We start from the raw sequence: 25421 nt of genomic DNA, 5'->3' as shown, positions 1-25421 counted from the left end.
CATTTTCTCCACCTCAATAGTCTGTACTCTCCAACGCTTTTCCTCCTCATCCCATTTGGAATCTCGCACTGCCCTTACCGATCGCGTCAGTCTTTGTTGACGCCTGTTCAAATTTCGGTCGTGTGCAGCCTTAATCCATGCATTAAGAGCCTCAAACTGTGTTGGTCTGGGCGAGGGTTTCAATGAGGACATGGTTGCTTTTAGCCGATGTAACACCTCTAATTTAAACGTCCCGTACCTCGGGAACTGCATTTCCTCATTCCCTTCCGTAAGCTTATTCCAAGCCCCAATCCACAATATCGTATGCAGCCCCACATTCGTTGCCATGTAATGAGCTGGTGTACCCTCCGGCGGTGCCTCTTCCCCGTAATAATGTTCACTTCTTTTACGTTTAAAAATCCCTTTCAAACACTTAAAACACTTCATGATTTCGCTCTTTCTCCGCGTTCGTTTACTTCCTGATGATATTCCACCAATCTCAGCCCCGTTCTCACTAACTGGCCTATCCGTACGCGACTTTCCTCCGACGTCACTCTAGCCGCCCAACCAGAGCGCGGCTCTAGCTAACGTCACACCAACCGCTCAATCAGAGCGCGGCTCTAGCCGACGTCACCCGTCCCCCTTCGCAGCAGTTCCCCTCCTTTCTCAGCTCGTCTCCTCGGTCATGCACGCATCCCATTCATACTCTGAAACATGATTACTTCCGTCCAAGCGATCACCTTTCTTGACTGTACGCCCACAGTCTTTCTGTAGTTGTCACCTTAACTTGGCGAAATGTCTTTCCGTTTACTTCCAGACAATCGCCTTCTCCGATAGGTTACTCACACGCAGTAACTTTCGACCAGCATCCGTTACTCATACACTCACTCTTACACTCCCCCTATCTTGGATCCACGGCGGTCAATGGTACCTCGTGACCTCCGTACTATGGTCGACAACTACCCTGGATGTTCGATACACCCAAAACCACTTAAGCTCTGGCCTGAACTTAAGATTTCACCAGTTCACCCGTTTACCAGGTTACCAGCTTACCAGGTTGCGCGCGCTCACAACCTTCTCTCATTCACACTACAGGCATTCAACTCCGCAAGACATTACAATACAAATACAACACAAAACACCGCAATCTGTTCACGCATGACCCTTTTTATACTCACTCTCCGATACTGCTGCTTTTCTCGCACCGTCTGCACCTTTCGGCACACGATTCTTCCGCTGCTCGTCTCTCGGCGTCTCGGGCCTTGGGGTAAACTAACCTCTCTAGATTACCTTCCTCAAGAAGATAACCATCCTCACTCTGCTACCAACTGCTAACGCGGGATTACTGGTTACTAATTATCTTACCAAATCCCAAACTATGTCGACTGAATCGTTGGTACCTGTCGTTGAGTAAAGGTAACCTCGCAATAAGTCAATCAATTTAAGAACTTACAACACTCTAAATGACCACTGACCAAATTTAAGTTTTAAAGATTTAATATAAAGTCAAAGATAACTGAAGATACAAACTTCTCAAAATGAGATTCAAAAGGTAAATTGGTATCACTATAAACATGAACTTCTTGAATAATCTAAGTCTGAAGAACAAAATAATAAGTACAAGCTCAAAGACCATAAGGGTTGTCAAAATAGATATAAGTTGCAATCTCAAAGTCATTACAGAAAAGAAAATTAAGGTTAGTCTGTCCCTACACTATTTTAAATGACATCCCTACTTAGCAAGATCTTAACCCTCTAGGTGTCAGCCGTGGTGACTTCCTAAGAAGATCACGCACTTCTCTTTGTCTCTTCTCTGATAATGGGTCTCTCCTGATCAGCCTATCTGCCTACCCATCCGCTTCCTTAGGCTTCCAAAATCATCTGCTCTGCTCTCCTCCCGGGTCGCTTTCCCTAATACCAAATCACATTTCCAATAGAAACGCCCCTTGGGACGCCCCTCACGTGGTACGTCTTTGCGCGGCAAACTCCATGATGGTACTCTTGAAGACCCTCGTTATAGTTGACCTTGGTTCCCAGGCTTCTTCTTCAGTGCGCTGATACCCCCTGAAATTCCTGGAAACTCCTACAGGCCTGCGCAAGGCGCCACTGAACAAAGTCCCTTTCATTCGAGCTGATTAGGACCCTCGCACCTGCATACAGCTCGTCCTGCAGTGGGCCTCAAATTCCAGACTCCACCATATCTTTAGTCATAAAACACTCTCAAAGCTCGGTGCTGGACACCTCGCGACCTCTTCTCTAACGAGCACATGACGATTTACACGACATGACATTATCTCCTCTGGCCTACTTGATTTACATGCAGCAGGTCCCTGCACTCTTAAAACGTTAACTTGATTTAAACATCAAACATTCTTAACTAGCATACGTTTCTAAAATAACACATCTATAAAGCATATACTTTTAACCCTAAGTTCAATAGTACATTTTGGAAGAACCATGTCAACCTTATCTCACATTAATTTAGCAGCACGTTCAGGTTTGCTGTGAATTGCCCTAAGGCCTACACATAATACTGGATTTTCAAAGTTACATTTAATTCGGACATGATTCTTTTAACATGAGAACATGAGGTTTTCACATATATTCCAACATTTCTACATTAATCTCACACCGTTATAATTATAGTTACTCTACTTAACATTCTATACATTTCACTACTGAATATAAACCACTCTGTATATTTCACTCCTGGATATAAAACACTCGTGTGCAAAACATGTTTAAACTAACTACGTGCTTGTAAATATGGCGTACTTATACATTTTTTTCAAACTTGTGCTCTCTCAAGGGTGTGGCTTCTCACTGGAGTCCATAAGGGCACGCCCCCATAGCCCTCAGCCTCTTGAGCCTGGAACCAAAAGAGTAGGTACTCTAGATGGACTGGCTGCACACAAATAGGGACTGTAGGTGGCAACAATTAGAATTCGCCAGATAACTTTTACATGTTTACAAATTTTACACTTCAAAAAGTTGCAAAGTTTTGCAAGATTTTTTCCAGGGAACCGATTTTTTTTGCAAAAAAAAACTATATTTGCTGTATCATTTTCTCAGCAAAAAAATCTTTGTTTTAGCATTCTCCCACTAGATGATTTTATAGATATTAAGTTTCATAACAATCTAGCAACATTGCCCGCCCTGCGGATTCTCTGAGCCTGGGGTTCACTGCAGCCAGTGATGCTCTGAGCCTGGTCCAGTAGAACTAGTGACATTTATAAAGATGGGCGTGGCGTTCTGCAAACTAGCCCAGTCTCATAGCAGTGGTGGGCATTTGTGGGACATATCAGCTTGATCTGTGGGTTGTTATGACATATTCTAGATTATTGGCCCTCTGTCTAAATAAAGTAACTATCATATAATGCAACTATGTTATGTTATATATTATTTTATAGTATGTTATGTTACACCACCTTTACATAGTGTAAGCTCACGAATTACTAGGCCCCTTACTGATTTGGTGAAGAACCTATCTTCGCTGGTGGTTTTGCCCCCAAGAGGGGGATTTTCATGGGGCACGTCTGTGGATAATGCCTCTGCCCAGTGAGTGAACAGTGTGTGGAGTGGGTGTAAGGTGTCCCCGTGGAGGGGTGCCCTGAGAAGGGGGTCTGCACCCTGCCGTCCAAGCCCAGGTCTAGTTAGTGCATGGTGGAGGGGGCCCTCCTGGGTACCGGCAGGTGCCTGACGTGGTTAGATGCCCCCTGGGCATGCTTCAGAGGCTAATGACAGACCATGGCAAGAGATGGAGCCCAGCCCAGCACTCCTGCCTGCTGCTTCTCATTAATTGGACTAATGTACAATCTGTGGCATGTGTCCTTACATCTTTGCCTGGGCGGGCACTGCCAGCGCCCAGGGCGGGGGCTCCGAGTTACTAGGACACAAGGGACTGATTGAAGCCCAGCTCAGCAGCAGGCAGCTGTGCCCCTTCCCTGCCAGACATTCTTCTCAATTTCCCTCTTAACAAAGTTGGCACTGCCAGGGGGTGGCGGGGAAGCCTGTTTCCGAGCAGAGTGCCAGCACAAAGCGTGCCATGCTCATCTGGGTGCCAGCTACATTTCCAGGGGAAGTGTCCGTGCGGCTGTCCAGGGGGTGGAGGGGGGGGGGGGGGAAGAGAGGAAGGTCTTGTCTTGGCAGAGCCTGCACCCAGAGTCCTATAATTTTGTTACTGTGTTAAAACGAGTTTCAACCCCTCCTTTCTATCAGTTCCCAGCATCTGAATAGGGAATGTTTACTTTTGAAGTTTCAGGACCCAATTCGCAAAACTTTTTCTGTGAGTAGTTTTGTATCTCTGTAATCTTTTTACATCTGAAGATGTGATTCACAAAACTCTTTTTAAGAGTATATTTGACTCAGCGCTGTAGTCGCTGTAAATTCCTGCTGAGTCTCTGAGTCTTGGTGACCCAGGCCCAGATGTACAAAGAAATGACGCAACGCAGAGCAGCGCAGCAAATAGAGTTGCTGCGCTGCATTTTGTGAATGGGAAAGAGCAGAACCGCACCATATCTGCCCAGATGTGGCACTGCCCGGCACTCTTACTGCATTGGTATACTTTAAGCTGCCATGCGCCAGCGCAGACATCTCTGCGCCATAGTGCAAGGGCGTCTGCGTTGTGGTGAGGATAGTTTTTGTGCAGTAAGGCCCCCCTACCTGTACAAAAACCATGCTGCAAGGCGTTTCCCTCGGTGTATGTGTGCCATAGCAGGCAGCGCATGTGCATAGAGCGAAAAACAAGGAGAAATTTAAACATTTCACCTCATTATGCCTTGGCCGCATTATGCCTTGGCACAAATTCCTGCTACAATTCTTTGCAGAGAATTGGTTTTCATCACAACCCATGGAAGATCCTTTAATGCAAGTAACGCGAGGGAGCACAGTGCATATCTTTGCTTCACTTTTGATTACAAGCCAATGCAGATTACGATTCACTTTGTATTGTAAATCCCAACCGAAAACTTTTTTAACCCGTTGGCTGCTGCCGTCGGCCATTGGCCGATGGCAGCACTACCTCGCTGATGCTGCCGTCGGCCAATGGCCGACGCGAAGGGCCCGTTTTTTAAAACGGCTGCACTGCCGCAAAAAAGCGGAAGCAGCCAACGGGTTAATGCTAGACCGACAAAAAGAGCCACACGTATCAAAGTTCAATTGTGCTTTCCCTAAATAGCGAATTTTAGGTAGTGGCCATTTTGGTGAATGCAACATGGTATATAAGAAAATAGCTTTTGTAATAATAACGATTCCTACAGAGTCGCCATCACAATTTGAGAATCACAATTAGAAAATGCTACTGTATTCGTTTTTTGTGGGCCCAAAGGCACGTGGGAGCAAATGGGTTTGCATTACCTAATTTGCAAACACCTGATAGGTAAAAGCAAATTAGTAAATGCCACATTAATGGTGCCTGGGGGCCTAATGCATCTCCGAAGCAGCCCATAAAAAAATGTGCACAAGTAAAGTGCACACTGGCACTTTAAAAATTCATTTTTTGTGCATTCTCAAAAATTGCACATGGTTACAATCGACTTGGAGTTGAAATGGAACAGCATTTCCTAAATGCCCAGTTTGCATTTGGGAAATGCTTGGTACAGGTGCTTAGGTTTACACCACACACTAATCTAGTATACACTGCTCTTGCAATACAGGTCAGGCATGGCTTACACCACACACTGCTCTAGGACACACTGCTCTTGCAATTCAGGCCAGGCATGGCTTACACCACACACTGCTCTAGCACACACTGCTCTTGCAATTCAGGGCAGGCATTGGTTACACCACACACTGCTGTAGCACACACTGCTCTAGCACACACTGCTCTTGCAACTCAGGTCAGGCATGGCTTACACCACACACTGCTCTAGCACACACTGCTCTTGCAATTCATTCAGGCCAGGCATAGATTACACCAAACATTGCTCTAGCACACACTGCTCTTGCACACACTGCTCTTGCAACTCAGGTCAGGCATGGCTTACACCACACACTGCTCTAGCACACACTGCTCTTGCAATTCATTCAGGTCAGGCATAGATTACACCAAACATTGCTCTAGCACACACTGCTCTAGCACACACTGCTCTTGCAATTCAGGTCAGGTATGGCTTACACCACACACTGCTCTAGCACACAATCCTCTAGCACACACTGCTCTTGCAATTCAGGTCAGGCATGGCTTACACCACACACTGCTCTAGCACACACTGCTCTTGCAATTCAGGCCAGGCATGGCTTACACCACACTCTGCTCTATCACACACTGCTCTTGCAATTCAGGGCAGGCATGGCTTACACCACACACTGCTCTAGCACACACTGCTCTTGCAATTCAGGGCAGGCATTGCTTACACCACACACTGCTGTAGCACACACTGCTCTAGCACACACTGCTCTTGCAATTCAGGTCAGGCATGGCTTACACCACACTCTGCTCTAGCACACACTGCTCTTGCAATTCGTTCAGGTCAGGCATGGATTACACCAAACACTGCTCTAGCACACACTGCTTTAGCACACACTGCTCTTGCAATTCAGGCCAGGCATGGCTTACACCAGACACTGCTCTAGCACACACTGCTCTAGCACACACTGCTCTTGCAATTCAGGTCAGGTACGGCTTACACCACACACTGCTCTAGCACACACTGCTCTAGCACACACTGCTCTTGCAATTCAGGTCAGGCATGGCTTACACCACACACTGCTCTAGCACACACTGCTCTTGCAATTCAGACCAGGCATGGCTTACACCACACACTGCTCTAGCACACACTGCTCTAGCACACACTGCTCTTGCAATTCAGGGCAGGCATGGCTTACCCCACACACTGCTCTAGCACACACTGCTCTTGCAATTCAGGGCATGCATTGCTTATACCACACACTGCTGTAGCACACACTGCTGTAGCACACACTGCTCTTGCAATTCAGGTCAGGCATGGCTTACACCACACTCTGATCTAGCACACGATGCTCTTGCAATTCATTCAGGTCAGGCATGGATTACACCAAACACTGCTCTAGCACACAATGCTTTAGCACACACTGCTCTTGCAATTCAGGTCAGACATGGCTTACACCACACACTGCTCTAGCACACACTGCTCTTGCAATTCAGGCATGGCATGGCTTACACCACACTCTGCTCTATCACACACTGCTCTTGCAATTCAGGGCAGGCGTGGCTTACACCACACACTGCTCTAGCACACACTGCTCTTGCAATTCAGGGCAGGCATTGCTTACACCACACACTGCTGTAGCACACACTGCTCTAGCACACACTGCTCTTGCAATTCAGATCAGGCATGGCTTACACCACACTCTGCTCTAGCACACACTGCTCTTGCAATTCATTCAGGTCAGGCATGGATTACACCAAACACTGCTCTAGCGCACACTGTTTTAGCACACACTGCTGTAGCACACACTGCTCTAGCACACACTGCTCTTGCAATTCAGGCCAGGCATGGCTTACAACACACACTGCTCTAGCACACACTGCTCTTGCAATTCATTCAGGTCAGGCATAGATTACACCAAACATTGCTCTAGCACACACTGCTCTTGCACACACTGCTCTTGCAACTCAGGTCAGGCATGGCTTACACCACACACTGCTCTAGCACACACTGCTCTTGCAATTTATTCAGGTCAGGCATAGATTACACCAAACATTGCTCTAGCACACACTGCTCTAGCACACACTGCTCTTGCAATTCAGGTCAGGTATGGCTTACACCACACACTGCTCTAGCACACAATCCTCTAGCACACACTACTCTTGCAATTCAGGTCAGGCATGGCTTACACCACACACTGCTCTAGCACACACTGCTCTTGCAATTCAGGCCAGGCATGGCTTACACCACACTCTGCTCTATCACACACTGCTCTTGCAATTCAGGGCAGGCATGGCTTACACCACACACTGCTCTAGCACACACTGCTCTTGCAATTCAGGGCAGGCATTGCTTACACCACACACTGCTGTAGCACACACTGCTCTAGCACACACTGCTCTTGCAATTCAGGTCAGGCATGGCTTACACCACACTCTGCTCTAGCACACACTGCTCTTGCAATTCGTTCAGGTCAGGCATGGATTACACCAAACACTGCTCTAGCACACACTGCTTTAGCACACACTGCTCTTGCAATTCAGGCCAGGCATGGCTTACACCAGACACTGCTCTAGCACACACTGCTCTAGCACACACTGCTCTTGCAATTCAGGTCAGGTACGGCTTACACCACACACTGCTCTAGCACACACTGCTCTAGCACACACTGCTCTTGCAATTCAGGTCAGGCATGGCTTACACCACACACTGCTCTAGCACACACTGCTCTTGCAATTCAGACCAGGCATGGCTTACACCACACACTGCTCTAGCACACACTGCTCTAGCACACACTGCTCTTGCAATTCAGGGCAGGCATGGCTTACACCACACACTGCTCTAGCACACACTGCTCTTGCAATTCAGGGCATGCATTGCTTATACCACACACTGCTGTAGCACACACTGCTGTAGCACACACTGTTCTTGCAATTCAGGTCAGGCATGGCTTACACCACACTCTGATCTAGCACACGCTGCTCTTGCAATTCATTCAGGTCAGGCATGGATTACACCAAACACTGCTCTAGCACACAATGCTTTAGCACACACTGCTCTTGCAATTCAGGTCAGACATGGCTTACACCACACACTGCTCTAGCACACACTGCTCTTGCAATTCAGGCATGGCATGGCTTACACCACACTCTGCTCTATCACACACTGCTCTTGCAATTCAGGGCAGGCGTGGCTTACACCACACACTGCTCTAGCACACACTGCTCTTGCAATTCAGGGCAGGCATTGCTTACACCACACACTGCTGTAGCACACGCTGCTCTAGCACACACTGCTCTTGCAATTCAGATCAGGCATGGCTTACACCACACTCTGCTCTAGCACACACTGCTCTTGCAATTCATTCAGGTCAGGCATGGATTACACCAAACACTGCTCTAGCGCACACTGTTTTAGCACACACTGCTGTAGCACACACTGCTCTAGCACACACTGCTCTTGCAATTCAGGCCAGGCATGGCTTACAACACACTCTGCTCTAGCACACACTGCTCTTGCAATTCATTCAGGTCAGGCATGGATTACACCAAACACTGCTCTAGCACACACTGCTCTAGCACACACTGCTCTTGCAATTCAGGTCAGGCATGGCGTACACCACACAGTGCTCTAGCACAAACTGCTCTAGCACACACTGCTCTAGCACACACTGCTCTAGCACACACTGCTCTTGCAATTCAGGTCAGGCATGGTGTACACCACACAGTGCTCTAGCACAAACTGTTCTAGCACACAATGCTCTAGCACATACTGCTCTTGCAATTCAGGTCAGGCATGGCTTACACCACACACTGCTGTAGCACACACTGCTCTTGCAATTCAGGTCAGGCATGTTGTACACCACACACTGCTCTAGTACACACTGCTCTAGCACACACTGCTCTTGCAATTCAGGTCAGGCATGGCTTACACCACACACTGCTGTAGCACACACTGCTCTTGCAATTCAGGCCAGGCATGGCTTACACCACACTCTGCTCTATCACACACTGCTCTTGCAATTCAGGGCAGGCATTGCTTACACCACACACTGCTGTAGCACACACTGCTCTTGCAATTCAGGTCAGGCATGGCTTACACCACACACTGCTCTAGCACACACTGCTCTTGCAATTCAGACCAGGCATGGCTTACACCACACACTGCTCTAGCACACACTGCTCTAGCACACACTGCTCTTGCAATTCAGGGCAGGCATGGCTTACACCACACACTGCTCTAGCACACACTGCTCTTGCAATTCAGGGCAGGCATTGCTTATACCACACACTGCTGTAGCACACACTGCTGTAGCACACACTGCTCTTGCAATTCAGGTCAGGCATGGCTTACACCACACTCTGATCTAGCACACGCTGCTCTTGCAATTCATTCAGGTCAGGCATGGATTACACCAAACACTGCTCTAGCGCACACTGTTTTAGCACACACTGCTGTAGCACACACTGCTCTAGCACACACTGCTCTTGCAATTCAGGCCAGGCATGGCTTACAACACACTCTGCTCTAGCACACACTGCTCTTGCAATTCATTCAGGTCAGGCATGGATTACACCAAACACTGCTCTAGCACACACTGCTCTAGCACACACTGCTCTTGCAATTCAGGTCAGGCATGGCGTACACCACACAGTGCTCTAGCACAAACTGCTCTAGCACACACTGCTCTAGCACACACTGCTCTAGCACACACTGCTCTTGCAATTCAGGTCAGGCATGGTGTACACCACACAGTGCTCTAGCACAAACTGTTCTAGCACACAATGCTCTAGCACATACTGCTCTTGCAATTCAGGTCAGGCATGGCTTACACCACACACTGCTGTAGCACACACTGCTCTTGCAATTCAGGTCAGGCATGTTGTACACCACACACTGCTCTAGTACACACTGCTCTAGCACACACTGCTCTTGCAATTCAGGTCAGGCATGGCTTACACCACACACTGCTGTAGCACACACTGCTCTTGCAATTCAGGCCAGGCATGGCTTACACCACACTCTGCTCTATCACACACTGCTCTTGCAATTCAGGGCAGGCATTGCTTACACCACACACTGCTGTAGCACACACTGCTCTTGCAATTCAGGTCAGGCATGGCTTACACCACACACTGCTCTAGCACACACTGCTCTTGCAATTCAGACCAGGCATGGCTTACACCACACACTGCTCTAGCACACACTGCTCTAGCACACACTGCTCTTGCAATTCAGGGCAGGCATGGCTTACACCACACACTGCTCTAGCACACACTGCTCTTGCAATTCAGGGCAGGCATTGCTTATACCACACACTGCTGTAGCACACACTGCTGTAGCACACACTGCTCTTGCAATTCAGGTCAGGCATGGCTTACACCACACTCTGATCTAGCACACGCTGCTCTTGCAATTCATTCAGGTCAGGCATGGATTACACCAAACACTGCTCTAGCACACAATGCTTTAGCACACACTGCTCTTGCAATTCAGGGCAGGCATGGCTTACACCACACACTGCTCTAGCACACACTGCTCTTGCAATTCAGGGCAGGCATTGCTTATACCACACACTGCTGTAGCACACACTGCTGTAGCACACACTGCTCTTGCAATTCAGGTCAGGCATGGCTTACACCACACTCTGATCTAGCACACACTGCTCTTGCAATTCATTCAGGTCAGGCATGGATTACACCAAACACTGCTCTAGCACACAATGCTTTAGCACACACTGCTCTTGCAATTCAGGTCAGACATGGCTTACACCACACACTGCTCTAGCACACACTGCTCTTGCAATTCAGGCATGGCATGGCTTACACCACACTCTGCTCTATCACACACTGCTCTTGCAATTCAGGGCAGGCGTGGCTTACACCACACACTGCTCTAGCACACACTGCTCTTGCAATTCAGGGCAGGCATTGCTTACATCACACACTGCTGTAGCACACACTGCTCTAGCACACACTGCTCTTGCAATTCAGATCAGGCATGGCTTACACCACACTCTGCTCTAGCACACACTGCTCTTGCAATTCATTCAGGTCAGGCATGGATTACACCAAACACTGCTCTAGCGCACACTGTTTTAGCACACACTGCTGTAGCACACACTGCTCTAGCACACAGTGCTCTTGCAATTCAGGCCAGGCATGGCTTACAACACACTCTGCTCTAGCACACACTGCTCTTGCAATTCATTCAGGTCAGGCATGGATTACACCAAACACTGCTCTAGCACACACTGCTCTAGCACACACTGCTCTAGCACACACTGCTCTTGCAATTCAGGTCAGGCATGGCGTACACCACACAGTGCTCTAGCACAAACTACTCTAGCACACACTGCTCTAGCACACACTGCTCTAGCACATACTGCTCTTGCAATTCAGGTCAGGCATGTTGTACACCACACACTGCTCTAGCACACACTGCTCTAGCACACACTGCTCTTGCAATTCAGGTCAGGCATGGTGTACACCACACAGTGCTCTAGCGCAAACTGTTCTAGCACACAATGCTCTAGCACATACTGCTCTTGCAATTCAGGTCAGGCATGGCTTACACCACACACTGCTGTAGCACACACTGCTCTTGCAATTCAGGCCAGGCATGTTGTACACCACACACTGCTCTAGTACACACTGCTCTAGCACACACTGCTCTTGCAATTCAGGTCAGGCATGGCTTACACCACACACTGCTGTAGCACACACTGCTCTTGCAATTCAGGCCAGGCATGGCTTACACCACACTCTGCTCTATCACACACTGCTCTTGCAATTCAGGGCAGGCATTGCTTACACCACACACTGCTGTAGCACACACTGCTCTTGCAATTCAGGCCAGGCATGGCTTACACCACACTCTGCTCTATCACACACTGCTCTTGCAATACAGGTCAGGCATGGCTTACACCACACACTGCTGTAGCACACACTGCTCTTGCAATTCAGGCCAGGCATGGCTTACACCACACACTGCTCTAGCACACACTGCTCTTGCAATTCAGGTCAGGCATGGCTTACACCACACTCTGCTCTAGCACACACAGCTCTTGCAATTCATTCAGGTCAGGCATTGCGTACATCACACAGTGCTCTAGCACACACTGCTCTTGCAATTAAGGTCAGGCATGGCGTACACCACACAGTGCTCTAGCACAAACTGATCTAGCACACACTGCTCTAGCACATACTGCTCTTGCAATTCAGGTCAGGCATGGCTTACACCACACACTGCTCTAGCACACACTGCTCTAGCACACACTGCACTTGCAATTCAGTTCAGGCATGTTGTACACCACACACTGCTCTAGCACACACTGCTCTAGCACACACTGCACTTGCAATTCAGGTCAGGCATGTTGTACACCACACACTGCTCTAGCAAAAACTGCTCTAGCACACACTACTCTAGCACGGGGCACATTGTTTACAACGTGGTGTTTACACCGCAGTACCTTTACAACGGTGCCATTACAACGCAAGTCGTTACTACGACTTGCGCTGGATGGCGCTGTTGTATCTGGAATATTGTAATTTTATATTCCAACACCTTCCCTACTGTTATGTGGGCTGGTGTTAGTTAGAATATAAAATTATAATAATCCACAATCCACGCACACCAACGCAAGTCATTATAACGACTTGCATTGTAAAGGCAGCGTTGTAAAGTACCGCGATCTAAAAGATCGCGTTGTACTAACGTACATCCCTCTAGCACACACTGCTCTTGCAATTCAGGTCAGGCATGGCTGACACCACACACTGCTCTAGCACACACTACTCTTGCAATTCAGGTGAGGCATGGCGTACACCATACACTGCTGTAGCACACTGCTCATGCACACACTGCTCTTGCAATTCAGGGCAGGCATGGCTTACACCACACACTGCTCTAACACACACTACTCTTGCAATTCAGGGCAGGCATGGCTTACACCACACTCTGCTCTATCACACACTGCTCTTGCAATTCAGGTCAGGCATGGCTTACAGCACACACTGCTGTAGCAATGCAGGTCAGATAGTGACTTACACTATGCCACCACCTCTCACAGGGGGAATCCCCACATAGCTTCCACAATATTCCCTAATGTTGGCCCACCAGCTGATCCTCACTCAAATGCACTGATACGCATGAATCTAGAGCACTCACTGCCTCCCCTCACTCACACTACCACAATACTGGGACTCACGCGCAGCTCCACCAAAGCAGTCCAATTTTGATACAATGCCCCTACTTCTCCTGTAGCACTCCACATGCACCTCTTCCTCTAGACACTCCTTGCTGCCATAAAACCCCTACTCTGGTACCCACTGCTCACCAATGCTCACCATTCTGAACGTTCCTCCTTCGCTGTACCCTAATGCACACCCAGCTCTGCCAATGCACTTCTGTTACCACTATCACACCCACGACATACAGACCTACTTGCGCAGGGGAGGAAAGAGACCGGGACCACAACTCCCAGAGCCTAAATAGGCCCGAGTCTCCGTCCTCTCCCGCACCTGACGCGCGTCACCCGTGACCCATAAATGGATCCCGGCCGGTCGCCCATCGGGCGAGCCGGCTGCCTACTCTCCCCTGGGCGTGGCGAGGAGCCGGGAGGCTGGGCCCTAAGTGCGCGCTCCTCGAGCCTAGCGCTTGGCACACTCAGCTCTGCCAATGCACTTCTGTTACAAATATCACACCCACGGCATGGTACGACCTCCTTCAACACGTCACAGCCTCCGCCTCACTACTTAAGTTCTGCAAGAAGCGGAAGTTCTGGCTCTTCGTATCTTGAGAACCACAAACCTGCTCAAACACCTAGATAACCCCATGGGTGATTAGTGCGCTATACAAATCAACATAAAATCACATCACATAAGTATTCCAGAACTCAGACTGACACACTGCTCCCCTCTCCTCTTTCTCCCCCACCATCACTTCTCTAAAACTCGCTCCGACTGGCTCTGCTGTGCTTTGAAGCACAAAGGATTTTTAATCCACAAAAATAAATAATTCATTAATTCATTTCATGAAATGCTTGATATCTGGATTGCCAGAAGGGGGCTGCTGGTTCAGAATGAGCAGCCCAGAGGATGACAGGCATGTCCCTGTCTTAAAAATGCATCAGTATTTTATGAATCACAAATATGTCTCCCTGCCAGGTTGCATCTGTGTCATAACACTGTATTTCACCTTAGTTCCCATCACTCATTCAGTAACAATGAAGCAGCCACAAGGAGGTGCAATAAAATAGATATATGTCTGTTGTGTAGCTCAAACAGTACATTTTTACTTTTGATGTTCCTTTGAGAAATAATCTCCAATCCCCACTGCCCTGCGGTCTTCTGTTTCCAAGAGCCGTGGTGGTGCGGGTTGAGACGACGGTCTGCCCTTAATCAATGCATCTGAGTGATTTTTGTGATCCTGACAGAGACATTTTTTGGGGGCCCCCCTACCTGCAACAAGTTTGAATTTATCACCAATGTTCAGCAATTTCATGCCTTCAAGATGCCAAACAATATTGTATTATCCATTTAAACTTCTGAAAAGGGGACACACAAAACCAGAAGGTTCAAGCTGCCGAAGCTTCTAGCATCAGAATAGCATCAAAAAGGATGCTTGAACAAGCATTGATAAAACCATTCCTCTTAGCACTAAGAAATACATGTTTTTGTCTTGCAACAACATTATTTACTTGGAATTCAGTATCCAACCCGTCTGTTTCTCCCAGTAGAAGAAAGATGCTGTAAGGGTGACGTGGTGAAAGTCTGGCGAACTAGAGTATAACATCAGAAATAAGACATATGCATCTACAACTTGTAATTGTAGGTTTAAATGTCATGGATTCGTATTCACATGTAACTCCCTTTACAACTTGGCCTCTCCCTGCCAGAGAAGGCCACAACACCGCTCAAAGGATGGCCCCTGTCCGGTAACAAGACAAAATATTGAATTCAAAATATAGAATTACCAAAATATTGAAGTCAAAATATAGAATGGACAAAATATCGAATGGACAGAATATAGTGGTGAAAAATATCGCATTGAAGGTAAGTAATTTAATATCGAATAGTATTTTTTACCCCTACGCTATCCAACGCTTTCCCTACTGTTGCACTCTCTGGAGTGGGGATTGTAATTTTTACCCCTACGCTATCCAACGCTTTCCCTACTGTTGCACTCTCTGGAGTGGGAATAGTAATTTTTACCCCTACGCTATCCAACGCTTTGCCTACTGTTGCACTCACTGGAGTGGTAATAGTAAATGTTATATTTATTATTTCATTATTTTAAATTACTTTTAAGACATTTAATAAAATTCGATATTTTGACTAACTATATTTTTAAAACTATATCTTTGATTCGATATTTTTGTACTTACCTATTTGTAGATAGGAATTCGATATTTTTGCATTCTGTAATTTTTCTTCGATATTTTGGTAATTCTATATTTGTATATTCCATATTATGTCAGTGATCCCCGCTGTCCATCTGGTGAACTGTGGTTACTTTCTCCTTAAATCTTTTCCTGGGCATTGCCCTTCTCCTCTGTGTGTGAACCTCTGTGGACAGACAGGGACACCTGCTCAGCTGAGTGACAGATATGGGAGGGTGAGAGAGAAACAGCAGAGAAGTAAAGCGAGTGATGAACGAAAGAGGGAGATGGCAGGGAGATAGAGGTAAGTTAGCCGGAGAGTTGGTGGGGTAGGGGCAGTTATAAGGTAAAGTTAAAAAGGCAAGAGAGCTAGAAAACAGGTACAGAGAATGAGAAAGAGAAAGAGGAGGGAGACAGAGAAAGACAGGAAGAGGCGGACATGAGGTGCACAGATGAAGGTGGAGAGAGCTGGAGGTAGGAAGAGTGCAAGGTCGAGAGGGAGAGGGGTGGGTGCTCCGAGGGGTGGAGGAGAGAGAAAGGTGGGGTGGAAAGGGAGGTGAGTAACAGAGAGGTGGAGGCAGAGGGGTGTAGAGGTAGACAGGTAGAGGGGTCAGGTATTGAGAAGTATAGAGACAAGCGGTAAAGAGAGCGCAGTGAGGCAGAGAGTGGAGCAGAGTGAGAAGAGGCCTAGAAGGAGAGGCCAAGTAATGTGAGTAGAGAGGCGAAGGGAGAGAGGAGGCAGAAGGAGTAGAAATGCAGAGTGGAAAGAGGTGAAGTAGAGGCGCAAGGAAGAAAGGTGAGATGGAGAAAGAAAAGTGAGTGGGTTCAGAGAGACAATTATAGGAAGAGGGGGTGAGGGTGAGGTACAGTGAGGGAGATAGTGGCAGAAGCGTGTGAGAGAGAGGTATAAAGAGAGGGAGAGGTAACAGGTGGTGAGTTGGAATAGAGGAGGAGCAGAGAGAGATGAGAGGGGTAATGATGGAGAAAAAGAGGGGGTGGTAGAGAAAGAGAGTTAGTACAGAATGAGTACGGTAGGAAGAGAGCTGAGGAAGAGGGAACAGAGATACACATCTGAAGGTGAACTGAGAGGTTAGCTAATGAGAGAGAGAGAGACAGACAGAGAGAGAGAGAGAGGGAGACAGAGAGAGCTGTGCTAGTTGGAGTTATAAAGGTTTGAATCAGAGAGGAATGAGGTGAGGTAGACGGTTGTGAGGTAGCGAGAAGGCTAAGAGAGTGATCGAGGGACGTATATAGAGACAGGAAGGTGTTTTTCTCTCAGTTGCAATTTACCCGTCGTATTCCAAATATCATCCAATTCTACATACCCCTAGTTAGAGCCTAGAGGACGGAGAGTCGTATTTATAATCATTATTAAGATTTCACGGTGTAATATTGTTGCTTTTGCAGCAGATGTTATTATGATTTTCTGTGATAGTTTGTTGATTGACGTAGTTTTTCATCAGGTGCCTCGTAGGGATGCTGCCGAGAGTTTGTTTTTGACCATGTCACGTGATGCTGTTGGATAACAGTCCGCCCCCGATCCCATAGAGTGACGTTTTTAAATGTCAAACTTACTCTGAAAACTAAATCCATCATAGTATGGGGCCCTGATGCTACCTGGTCACACCGCCAGATTCTGCCACATTGTCCCCTTGAAACATGATGCGTTCTCGGGTAGACCTTGAACCTGCGGATGTATAGACAACATATGGAATGCCCACTCTGTAAATAAACACTGTGCCATCAGCCTGTCACTTGTTACTCACGTGGTCTCTTTAGAAGCCGCCTTTGAGCTTTAAGTGTGTGCTGACAGGCAGAGAGATGGCTGCCCTGCTCTACTGAACTCCCAACAGTGAACTGTTATCACATTAGATGCAATATTTGCTTAGCAGTTAATGGCCCTGAAGACGTTTTAGGAGAAAGAGGTTTGAAGAGCTTGTCATGGGTTTTATTTGCTGCTCAATTCCCTGCTTGTTGCAGTGTCCACTGACTCTTCTACCAGGTATTCTGATGTCACAACTCAACTGTTGTCAATGGTTACAGATGAGCAGTGATGTCATTTTGAGCTCAGTGACCCCCTTGTAACATTCCCCTCTGTCTCTGGTAGTAGGCTTTCTGACGTCACAACTCAACATTAGTACATGGTTATAGTAGAGTAGTGATGTTAATTTGAGTTCAATGACCTGCTGGTAACATTCCCCACTGTCTCTGATAGCAGGCTTTCTGACGTCACACCTCAACAGCAGTCAATGGATTCCAGAGCAGTGATGGCGTTTCCTGCTCGATGACCTGCTTGTCTCATTCTCTACTCGCTCACCTTCTTGTCACAGTGTTTATTGGCTCTTGTAGAGGGCATTTTGATGTCACAACTCAACAGTAGTAAATGGTTACAGGTGAGTAGTGCTGTCCATTTCTGCCCAATTATACCCTTGTAACATTCCTCTCTGTCTCTGGTAGCAGGCATTCTGACGTCACAACTCAACAGTAGTCAATGGTTACAGGTGAGTAGTGCTGTCCTTTTCTGCTCAATGACCCCCTTGTCTCAGTGCCTGCTGGTCCTTCTAGCAGGCGTTCTGATGTCCCAACTCAATAGCAGTCATTGGTTATAGTAGAGTAGTGATATCATTTTGAGTTCAATGACCTCCTTGTAACATTCCTCGCTGTCTCTGGTAGCAGGCATTCTGATGTCACAACTCAACTGTAGTCAATGGTTACAGGTGAGTAGTGATGTCATTTTGAGTTCAATGACCTCCTTGTAACATTCCTCGCTGTCTCTGGTAGCAGGCATTCTGATGTCACAACTCAACTGTAGTCAATGGTTACAGGTGAGTAGTGATGTCATTTTGAGTTCAATGACCTCCTTGTAACATTCCTCGCTGTCTCTGGTAGCAGGCATTCTGATGTCACAACTCAACTGTAGTCAATGGTTACAGGTGAGTAGTGATGTCATTTTGAGTTCAATGACCTCCTTGTAACATTCCTCGCTGTCTCTGGTTGTAGGCAATCTGATGTCACAACTCAACAAGAGTAAATGGTTACAGATGAGCAGTGATGTCATTTTGAGCTGTGACCCCCTTGTAACATTCCCGCTGTCTCTGGTAGCAGGCATTCTGATGTCACAACTCATCGGTAGTCAATAGTTACAATGGAGCAGTGATGACGTTTTTTGCTCTATGACCTTCTTGTCACATTCTCTCCTCATTCAGCTTCTTGTCCCAGTGTTTGCTGGTTCTAGTAGAGGGCATTCTGATGTCACAACTAAATAGTAGTACATGGTTACAGGTGAGTAGTGCTGTCCTTATCTGCCCTATGACCCCCCCTTGTCTCAGTGCCTGCTGGCTCTTCTAGCAGACATTCTGATGTCAGAACTAGATTGTAGTAAATAACTACAGGAGAGTAGTGATGTTATTTTTTGCTCACTGGTCTGCTTCTTGTAGTGCATACTAGCTCTAGTAGTAGGCATGCTGATGGCATAACCCATTTAAGTCATTCTTCTGTTTCTTGTTTCAGATCCCCCCAAGGAGCCGGTGTTGATGTGTCGATCCAATAACTACCCCAAGTCCTTCTACTGCAGTTGGCACATGCCGAACCCCACCTACATCCCCAACAGCTTCAACATCAGTGTCTCGTAAGTGCCGCGGTCTGCGTCCAGTGTTTTGCGTCATCTTGACTTCTGTGAGTCTGGCTGAAAGAAAAACCACTGGATTGTTAGGGTTCATCCAGCTCTTTTTGGGCAGGTGACAAGTCGCAAACATTGCACCTTCATGTTACCCCAGGAGTTCCCCAAACAAACAGAGAAACTCCTTTCTCGTTACTAGACTCACAGCATTGGTGAAACAGCTCAACACACTGTTTACATTTTTATCCATGCTAGGATTCATGTGTACGACGTGTAAGAGTCAGGATACCCGCAGGGTGACCGCATGAGCTATATAAAAACCGTATACAATACAATACAATACAAGAGTCCTTACAGTAAAGAGGTATCGGTGGTAAGGAAAGTAGAACCTTCTGGCAGACACCAGGACAGCCCCACATACCTTGTGGTCCAGAGTAGCATCTGAGAAAATGAGCATGGGAATGCAGCATTCTCTGCCTTTCCTATGAGATGTTTACATCTCCATAGGACCTAGGGGAGGGTACATTTACTTTGCTCTCTCCATATTCCCTTTCCCCCTTGCCCTGTCTGTGAGTAAACCAATCAGCCATGGCTTTCCTGCATAAACACCTCTGGCTTTGTCATCCCCATCTTTTGTTAGTACCCAGGTTTGCACAGGTGTTAAAAGTGCACTAACACTTAACATGGCAGTCTCCAGGGATCTGAACCTTGTGTGTTTCTGTCCTAGCAAGGCAGACTCAGCCTTCTGTGGTTAGTAAGGAGGGTGTCATCAATTGAGTAATAGTGAAGTCTGTTATTTACAGCGCTTAGAAATGGCAGAAGTGTGGTATGAAGTGTTTTTTATGGTTCACAAAGGAAACCACTTTATTCCAACTTAACAGCTGAAAGACAGTTCTTGTTGTGCCATGTTCCTCCCTCCTTGCCAATCACTGACACATTTAACGTGGAAAGTGGTGAATGTTACTTTGTCATTTTGCGCAAAATCTTCACGTGCATAATATATCTTCAAGGAAGCTTCACTCTTCTAGAAAGTATTTCTTGATGGTGGAAGAAAGTCAAAATGTGCCCTGGAGACTTCCCCCTCAATGTTTTAACCTTAGCTCACTCATTTCCTGATGTGATGAGTACTTAGTGGTGGGCACAACTGATACCTTTCGGATAATAGATTGACGAGTGAGCGGGTTTAAGGATATCCTTACACGCTGAACTGTAACAAACCGAGGACGGTACTGACATGGAAATAGAGCCAGGTTCACAATGAATCCACCAGGAAGGAAACAGGGAATGTCTGGTGGATCTCAGAGTTACACCAGAAATCTCCTCACCTTATTACCAAGGTTTTGCGACAAGCCGATCTAGAAAAGCCTTGAAAATACATGAAATGCTGATTGAATCATCCAATTGCTGCTGAACAAGTTTTGTAAGTGTATTTTAACATGACTATGTTTAGGTCTGCTGATTGAAGTTTGTATTTCAGTAATTACTGAGAGGAAAACACATGCTTGTGTTTGCATTGTGGGAGCATGGAATAGTTTCAGTCTAGTTGTAAAGTGGAATAAAAAATTACACAAAAGCTAAAATACCTGGCCAACCTGTGGGGACCCAAGATGTGACGAAGGCACCTGAGCCAGGAATGCTGTAGCAGCTGAGAAGAGAATAGACACGGCAGTAACGCGCTAGGAAGCTACATAGAAGGAGCTATGGTGCACATTAGGAGATAAAATTATCATGACTCCTACCCAAAATTGTAGCTCTTCAATGATTGGTTAAGATCTTATGACTGAATCAGTAATGAAGGAAGGATCAAGCAAGCGGCGAAGTCGCGCGGAGGAAGTTGGACCATTGTGTAGAAAACAATGGAAAGGTCTATGACATGGTAACTCCACCTGACGAATGAATGAATGAATAATGGGGACTGTAAACTTGTCCAAGAGGATGAGGTGGAGAGAAAAGCCCATGACCCTTATTGTTCAATGGCCGAGTTACAACACAAGGCGAACCAATGACTGCCCGGTCACTGCTGGGGGCAACCAACATTTCCAATCTGAGAGCAAACTGATCATCTTGGTAGTGACATGAAAAAAACGTTCTTTAAAAAGATCAGGCATGCACACAAAGGGGGGATGACAGTTTTAAAGGACTATCATGTCTTTCAACTTAGTTCTCATGTATTTGTATTTGAGCTTGTAAAGCGCACTGCTACCCGTCCATAGGTTTCCTGGCGCTGTATAACTCTGGGGAACCCGTCCTGGCTTTCCCTGTGGGATGGTCCCTGCTGGGAGTCCCCAAGGTAGAGCCAGGCATCCCCGGAATTGATGGGGCCGTTGTGGAGATTAGGAAAGCTAATGCCCAGAGTTGCCGAGTGGAACCCCTGATTAGAGTAAGCACCGAAGCGAGAATTATCGAGTCCACTAACCCAAGTCCACGACCCTGCCGCGTCGGGAATTGAACCCTGGTCCCGGGGCCGACTTCTGCTCCCGGGTCTGCCGCCTCTAACCAGTGAGCCACACCACTCCACCTGACACATTTAGACGTATGGAGGCAGGACACAATTTACACCAACGTAAAAAAAAATCTATGCAGCCTCTGTGTGTTTATAGCCACTCTTAAATGTAGGTTTATGAGTTTATTCAATGTCAAAGACAGACACTACTTTCCAGGTGAACTCACAGCTATAAGTAGTTGCACTTGTAATTGAACATAATGGTCAATTACATGTGTTGCTACATTAGCTCTTCTAAAACCTTTTAGTATTTTTTCTTCATAGGGACTGTAACACTATTAATTGTGAAGCTCTTCCCTATTTAGTTATCATTTGGTATTGGTCCTACTGTTGCTCTTAACAGGTGTAATGCTCAACCTTTCTTAGGATGAGAATGGGCCAAGAAAAAGTTTATTATCTATAGCTACAGCCTCACACGTGTGTGGGTGTGCGCAAACTTTCAAGGAAATCCTCATCTTGAAAAGTGCACTCACCACCCACGAGAGCAGATTTACTCTCACGTAATACACAATACTGGTGTAATATTATATGAGAAAGCAGATTTTAAGTGTAAATGCAGAGTTTTTAAATATAAAACAGGAACTTGTGCTTATTAATCAAGTCATTTGCTTATGCATATTGAACATAATTGTGCAAATTACATTGTGAAATGGACCAGGAGGTTTCACCATATTTGCAAACAATTCTGACTTTCTTGGAATTCGCTAAGAGTTTAAGGAGTACTCCTAGAAACTTTTAACTCTCTCAGATTCCGAAAACACAAAAGACACCTCTATGAGCAGGTTTACTTGGGTGTAAATATTTGTCATGTAGACAGAATTTGAGGTGTGAATAAATTCATTCATGAGTGCAGATGTATATTTTGCGAATCACTGGTGGAATTGGACCCATAATGGATAGTATACCAGGGGTCTCCAACCAGTAGCTCGGGAGCTACTAGTAGCTCACCAGCATCCTCAAAGTAGCTCTCAGAGGTGAAGCCAAACCAAGCCAATCTCAGAGATTCTGTGTATATTACAGAAGATAGCATTTCTCACTTCATTACCCTTAAAAGTTACAGACAGCCAAACCAATGGCAGGGCCTGTTGATAACACTCAAACTTACACTGTGGTGGCCTATCAATCAATCAATAAATCAGGGATTTATAGAGCGCACTACTCACCTGTGAGGGTCTCAAGGCGCTGGGGGAGTGTGTGTGAGGGATTTGGGCAGCTCAGGTCATTCGAAAAGCCAGGTCTTGAGGCTCTTCCTGAATGCTTTCAGTGTGGGGCTTCATCTGATGCTGAGGGGGAGTTCGTTCCAGGTCTTGGCCATGATGTAGGAGAAGGGTGAGCCTCCTGTTCTAGTTCTGTGGATGCAGGGGATTTCGGCCAAGGCCTGGTCAGCGGAGCGGAGGTTTCTTTTGGGGATGTAGAAGGAGATTCTTTTGTTGAAGTATTGGGGTCCAGTGTTGTGGAGGGCTTTATAGGTGTGTGAGCAGCTTGAAGGTCACTCTTTTTTCGATGGGGAGCCAGTGGAGAGCTCATATATGCTGGGTAATGTGATCTTGTCGTGGGATGCTGAGGATGAGTCTGGCTCTGGCCTTTGGGACAGTCTGAAGTTTGTGGAGTAGAGATTTGTTGATTCCGGCATAGAGGGTGTTCCCGTAGTCCAGCCTGCTGGTGATGAGTGCATGGGTGATGGTCTTCCTGGATTTGGGGGGGGGGGTGGGTCCATTTGAAGGTCTTGCTGAGTATGAGGAGGGTGTTTAAGCTTGTGCAAGCATCAGCGCTGGCCTATGGGTCTGCCAGATGAACCATCTTTATCCACTTTAAATCTGCCTAAGAAGGAGATTGGCCATGTTATCTGCCCTGCTCGATCAGCCGCACTGTGTGTGACATCAAAGATTAGTAGCAGCAGTAACCAGGGCTGACCCACCAAAGGGTGTGACTGCAAGAACTAGAGTGAAAATGTGTTAGTTGGGAGCATGATCAATCAAAGAGCTGAGGAGAAGAGAGTATGCATCCAGGGCACAGAAAATTAAAAGCATCACATTCATTTTTATGTGGGTGTGTGACATAGTGTCCTTCCCAAATAAACAGCATTGATTCCTTAAAGCTACTCCTAGCATCAAGGACTGCCAAATATGTATGCTGGTCTCCATCATAAGAGTATTATCTCTGACGCAATTGTGCCCATACATGGTATAATTGTGCCATAGCTATAATATTTTCGTCCTTGACTATTTTGGGCATACAAGTCTAGTAATTACATACTTGCTGACATATTAAGAGCATGATTGGCCTGCTTTTAGCCATTCCTGACAGAGTGGCAACCGCTTCTCCATTACAATGGCTATAACTGATATATGTTGTGCATCCAGCTGTGGCACAGTGATAGCCCTAGTTTAATAGTGGGCATTATTGGCATAACAAAGGCATTCTTAGTGTTATGATGAGGATGCATGGCCTATGATTCCAATACCTGAGTGTTTGAAGCCTAATTTGTCCATGAGAGGCATTTTTACATGGCGGTACTCAATGAAAACTAAAAGCTGATGTTTAGGGACTGTGTATTTTCTAACCATGAAAACTGATTTGATTTTTAAAGGAAACAATTATGCTTTTTCAGAAAAGTTTTTTCTTCTGGAAAATTGAGTTTGATTTCTCAAAGTGGAAAGGGATTTTGTGTATTTTCAAAAACTAATATTCTATGGAACGACGAAATATTGCAATTCTAAAACACTTTTAAAGTTGTTAGCTGAATGTTAATTCAATTTGAGTTGGGGAGACTTACTGCTGTAGTAATAACCTTTGTGGCACACAGCATGTGACGATTTGAATTTTACTTGATTACACGCATTTAATATTGGTAAACGTTTTACTAGCATTATGCTGATAACTTCACCTGGAATTTTTGGGTGGTTACTACTGATAATTGTGCTTAGGGCGGTTATAGTGTAATATGAATACATATCATCAGCATTTTACAGTGATAAAATATGCTAGTAGCTCAGCAGGACTTTCCATGAGCAGAAGTAGCTCTCACTACAGAAAAGGTTGGAGACCCCCGGTATATACAAATATCATTGTGAATCAATCCATTGATTCACGCAAAGGAAACGGTGTTTCGGCCTCTGATTAGAGAAAGATACACTCCTTCTCACTCCCAGATCTAAACACAACAATACGAAAATATAAATGCACAGTTTCTCCCAATAAATACACACAAAAAATTCATGTTCAATATTAAATTTTTATGTTCTCCAAAAATACTCCGGAGAGTATTGGGACTAAACAATTTCGCTTCTGCGTCTCAACATTAATTTCACT

The 25421-nt window shown here is 46.3% G+C and overlaps 1 protein-coding gene across 3 annotated transcripts in view; it reads left to right on the top strand.

Annotated features, from left to right (window-relative positions):
- CNTFR (ciliary neurotrophic factor receptor) overlaps positions 1–25421 on the top strand; it is an 883959-nt gene that overhangs the window by 690188 nt on the left and 168350 nt on the right. For all 3 annotated transcript variants that reach the window (XM_078674690.1, XM_078674691.1, XM_078674692.1), the window contains one exon: positions 19498–19615. In XM_078674690.1, coding sequence (XP_078530816.1) covers positions 19498–19615 — 118 coding nt within the window. The remainder of the gene's footprint in view (positions 1–19497; positions 19616–25421) is intronic.

The sequence above is a fragment of the Lissotriton helveticus genome, chromosome 2_1 (genome assembly GCF_964261635.1).
Source record: "Lissotriton helveticus chromosome 2_1, aLisHel1.1, whole genome shotgun sequence".
NCBI lineage: Eukaryota > Metazoa > Chordata > Amphibia > Caudata > Salamandridae > Lissotriton > Lissotriton helveticus.
This window is presented reverse-complemented; position numbering and strand designations above follow the sequence as displayed.